This window comes from Stegastes partitus, unplaced genomic scaffold (assembly GCF_000690725.1).
Source record: "Stegastes partitus isolate 25-593 unplaced genomic scaffold, Stegastes_partitus-1.0.2 Scaffold1886, whole genome shotgun sequence".
NCBI lineage: Eukaryota > Metazoa > Chordata > Actinopteri > Pomacentridae > Stegastes > Stegastes partitus.
The window spans coordinates 1-5,010 of NW_007579617.1; the positions used below are offsets into that span (position 1 = coordinate 1).

General features: G+C 48.5%; 1 protein-coding gene across 1 annotated transcript in view; it reads left to right on the plus strand.

Moving 5' to 3' along the window:
- Positions 1-2,609: 2,609 nt before the first annotated feature.
- The window catches only part of LOC103373023 (receptor-type tyrosine-protein phosphatase mu-like), a gene marked incomplete at its 5' end in the record, with an annotated part of 108,638 nt that continues 106,237 nt past the window's right edge, over positions 2,610-5,010 (plus strand). Inside the window, one exon of the mRNA XM_008302820.1 lies at positions 2,610-2,783. Within this exon, the coding sequence (XP_008301042.1) occupies positions 2,610-2,783 (174 nt within the window). The remainder of the gene's footprint in view (positions 2,784-5,010) is intronic.

Here is a 5,010-nt window from a genome sequence, read left to right on the forward strand (position 1 = left end):
TGTGTGTGTGTGTGTGTGTGTGTGTGTGTGTGTGTGTGTGTGCGTGTGTGTCCAGTCGGTGTAAAGCTTCTATCATCTCAGTGCAAAAACCAATTAAAGCTTCGTTTGGGGAGTTTAAACACACAGAGCGACTGTGACTCAAATCCAGCCAATCAGAGCAGAGGTCACACCGAAGGCTGGCTCCCTATTGGCCACTCGCTCCAAGTCAACACCGTCCAAACTCCAACGTATCCGACCGGCAGCACTTTCAGCCGAGCTTAGCACAACACTGGAGGCAGCGGGGCGTGTTGGCCGGGTCAGTATCCAGACGGGTCCCGTTGTTGGACCGGAGTCCGACGGAGGCGCTGAGTCGGCAGCTGCTGCATTCATGTGTAACTGGTCCTTTAACATGAGACCCGGCCTGCTGCACGAGATCCAGTCAGAACCTGAACCACCACAGAGAACAGGAAGCACAGTCTTCCTGCTGTGTGTGTGTGTGTGTGTGTGTGTGTGTGTGTGTGTCACTGTGTTGTTTGTGTCTAAATCTGCTGCAGCTGCTTCTCCTCACGTCTCCCTTCAGCTCTCTAATAGAATTACTGCCTCCATCTGTGTGTGTGATCTGGGTCTGATGCCATTGGTTTGCAGATGGCAGGGGTCGTCTGTGATTGGTCGACAGGTGACGGGGGGCGGGAGGTTAACGAGCGCGAGAGGTGGCGGGACACGCAGTGTGTGCCGTGTGTTTGTGTTGTTCGGTGTGTCTGATTGGTTAAGACTCGACTGACCTGTACGACCTGCGCGATGTCACCGGGGGCAGCGTTGTAAAGGTTCTGTATCTGTTCTGTTAAGGTTGCATCAGCGTTTGTTAAACCACTGAGCTCTGCAGCGTTCCTCAGTTACCACGGAAACAGCTGGCACAAACACACACATACCGCACATACATGTGTGTTCACACATACAGTCCGAGACATGACCGGGCGAGTCGGGACAACCACGCTCTGGAGGAAGGCTGACGTTTAGAGGCAGCCCTGTTCACGCCTGTATGAAGAACACCTGGTGAGACATGATGTTTTCAGAAAGACTCGCCAGGTTTCAACTTTCAGACGGTCCTGAAACGCATCACTGGCAAACATCCAGAGAGCTTCAGGTGAACTTCAGCCAGAGTTTCCTCAGAGAGACTGAAGGAGAATCCATCCTACTGGATCAATGAATAGATGCAGCACGGATCAGAACCAGAGACCAGAGGAGACAGTTGGTGGAGATACATTCATCTGATGGTGGAACATCTTTCTACAGAAGATGAGCAGAGCATAAAGCAAAAGTCTGGAGACATGGAGATGGTTCACCACCTGCAGGACGAGGAGACCACATGAGCACAGAGAGACAACTTTGATCTTTGAACTTACTGAAACAGACTCTAGATTATAAAGTTTACTGTTTGATACTGGATCCATCCATCATCTCTACACCTCAATCCCACCAGGGTCATGGGGGGCGGAGCCTATCCCAACTGACTCAGGGTGAAGGCAGGTTCACCTGGACAGGTAACCAGTCTATCACAGGGCTACACTTAGAGACAGACAACCAAGCACACTCACATTCACACCTACGGACAATTTACAATCACCAATTAACCTCAGCATGTTTCTGGACTGTGGGAGGAAGCCGGAGAACCCGGAGAGAACCCACGCTGCACGGGGAGAACATGGAGACTCCACGCAGGAAGATCCCAGGTGTCCTCACCGGGACGCCAACCGGCGACCTTCTAGCTGTGAGGTCACGGTGCTAACCACTGAGCAGCCCGTACTATAACTAGACTCATATGTGATCAGCAATGAAATGTAAATCACAACATTTTCTTCTTTTGAAGCGTACTTGCACTCTAACAGGTGGTGTTGAGGCGCAACAAGAATAGTGCAAGAGTTTGCATCAATCTGTTTGAGTTCAGACAACTTCTCGTGAAATTCCACCGATTCAACCAACAAACGACTGAGTTTGTAAAATCTGCGTTTAAACGCCGAGCTTAAAAAGGGTTTTTAACAAACTCATTTCATTCCATTAACTCAACTTAAATGTAGTTTTAATCAAATGATGCAGAAGTTTGAGTCCAGGTTGCATCAGCAATATTAAGTTAACTCAGTTTCAGGTCAGTGTTATTCATCTCATGGCTCCTCACCGCATGAACACAGGACAGCGGATGGAACTGAATGATGTCAACCATCAAAATAGTACAGCGCTGCCCGAGTGTGATCACACCCTCGGTCCAGGATGGAGTTATGACTGTATCTGGGCTTCAATCCCAAGATGGAGCGCTGACACAGCTGTCTGTGTGACAAAAACAGGGTTCATACGCAAAGCCCAGATGGGAAAGTTTTCAGAAGAGCAAAGGGACAGTTTGTTTGAAGATCAACACATGTTTTGGTTGTTTTCATATATATTTTGGTTTGCCTTTATTTGGAGCAGTAGAGAGACAGGAAAGGGAGGAGAAGCATCGCCGATGAGCTGGGCATGAACCAGGACAACATCTGCAAGATTATGGCTGAAGATTTGGGCGGAAAGTCTGCGCAAAGATCAGAAGGATCGACGGGTGCAAGTGTGTCAGGACATCCTCGAGTGTCTTGAAACCGAACCAGACCTTCTAGGTAGAGTCATCACCGGTGATGAGTCATGGATCGAGTACAACCCGGAGACCAAACGCCAGAGCCTTCAGTGGAAGAGTCCCACGTCACCAAGGCTGAAGACAGCAGGACAGTCGAAGTCCAAAGTCCTGTTGATCGCATTCTTCGATGTGAGGAGCATCATCTACTGTGAGTTGTTACCACAGGGCCAGACCATCAACCAGCTCGTCTACAGAGGTCCTGCAGCGTTTGCTTCGTCCAGAAGAGGCAGAGTTGTGTCAGGACCAGTGGAGGCTGCGTCACCATGACAACCTGCTCACAGCGCCCTGAGCATCCCACAGCTCCTGGCTGAGAAGAACATCTCCTCCCTACTCACCCCACCTGGCTCCGTGGGGTTGGTTCCTCTTCCCCAAGCTCAAGGGCTCATCAAGGAGACCCGTTTAGAAGACGTGGACGACATGAAGATGGCTGTGAGGACGGAGCTGAGAGGCTCCTGGAGAATCCTTCCAGGAGGGAAGAGAAGGCTGGAGGAGGGTGGTAGAGTCCAGGAGGAGTACTGGGAAGGAGAACACTGGTAGTTGGTAGTTTGGGTTTGACATCTATCTGTTGTGACACCAGTCCTGGAACTTCTCTGACACACCTCGGACATTGTTGTTGCTCAGCTCTGAGCGCTTGAAGCTGTTCTGTTCACAGCTTTCACTGCTCTTCACACAGGTTCTGCTTTCAGCTCAAAAAGTGTCACATTTGACACTTTTTCATTTTGTTTACAAAACAAAATGAAAAAGTGTCACATTTGACACTTTTTCATTTTGTTTTGTAAACAGAACACTGCTGTTAAAATTCTATTCCAGTGTTTGGTTCCAGGGAAGTTTAGTGACCTTCAGCAAGAAACAGCACCAAACAGCCATGATCTCCAGGAATCTATGTTCGTGTTTCCAGAGACGTTCAGTGTGCTGCTGCTGCTGCTGCAGGAATACAGCAAACATTCAGGGTTCTGAGTCCCAGGAACAGTGTTTCTGGATTTTTGTTGCAGGTTCTGTTTTCAGCAGCAAGAAACAAACGTTAATCAGCGACATTCATGTTTCCAGAAGAAGCTGTGAATGAACTCATCAGTGTTTTTGTTCTCTGGCTCTCGTCATCAGTCAGCTTTGTCCTCGCTCATCCTCTCGGCTCGCCACCGTGATTAAACCTCTTGTTTTTCTAATCGATTCTGCTCGAGCTCCATTGATCTGCTGACACACACCCACACACACACACACACACACACACACACACACACACACACACACACTAAAACACACTTGTAACCTGAAATGAAATAAAACTGAACTCTCAGATGGAATCGATCCTGCAGAGGAAATCACTGTTTGCCTGTTTGAGTCTGAAGGTCGATAAAGTTTCTGTCAGACTCTGAACTCGTGCAGTTTGTCGTGAAAAGACAAAGCTGATGTTTAATTCATGGCTCTGTTTGCTGCTGGTGACATTAATGCGAGTGTGTTTCAGTTTGCGGTAGATAAATGAGCAGTAATGTAAAAATAGCTGCACTCAGACAGGATTACCATCAGAGAGGCGTTCACTGCTGCTCTGTAATTTAACTCTCAGCCATTAAACACATGTTCGGGGATCCGGGAGGCGCTCGCTCTGCCTTCTTGTTCAGAGGAGCCCAGTGGAACGCTGCGATTCTCCGCCGATGATCTGGATGTTCTTCAGCATCCATGTAAACAAGAACCCTTGGAGTATTAGAACCCTCATCACAGCAGCTCCGAGCCACAGAGATCAAACGTTCTCCTGCAGCTGGCTGATGGATACAAAGAACAACACAGAATATGTCCTAAGCTACTCAGGTTTTGTCCGAAATGGCTCACGAAGAACACTCCTGTAAATGGTTCCTTAAGGAATGGGTTTGGACTGAAGTTCTTCAGAGCCACTGACGTTGCAAAAAGGAACTGTTTATTGCTGTATTGTTGGGGCTCTTTCTTTTCTTTTAGAGAACCTCCTGCTGGGCTCTTTGTGGAGCTGAACGGTTCTTCTGTGGTGTCACTGCGAAGCACCGTTCTGGTTCCGTTATTGTTCCGGCAGCTGCGTTGAGGAAACGACGATAAAAACGGCCTTTCACATGTAAATCTGTTTTCTAACGAGCAGCTGAAGCTGGAAACAAACCCTCAGATCAAACCTGGAACTTTTCCTCTCTGAAGAGTCAGAACTTTCTAGAACCTGAGTGAAGGAACATCTCTCTGTTTGCTGTCACCTGGATTGATCAACAACCTGCAGAATAAGCACTAACGAAAGGTTGTTTGGACTCGTAACTTACAGTAAACCCGCCAAAGGAACGCTGCTCTGCTGCTGTTACCATGGAGACGCCCTTCAACCCACACACACACACACACACACACACACACACACACACACACACACA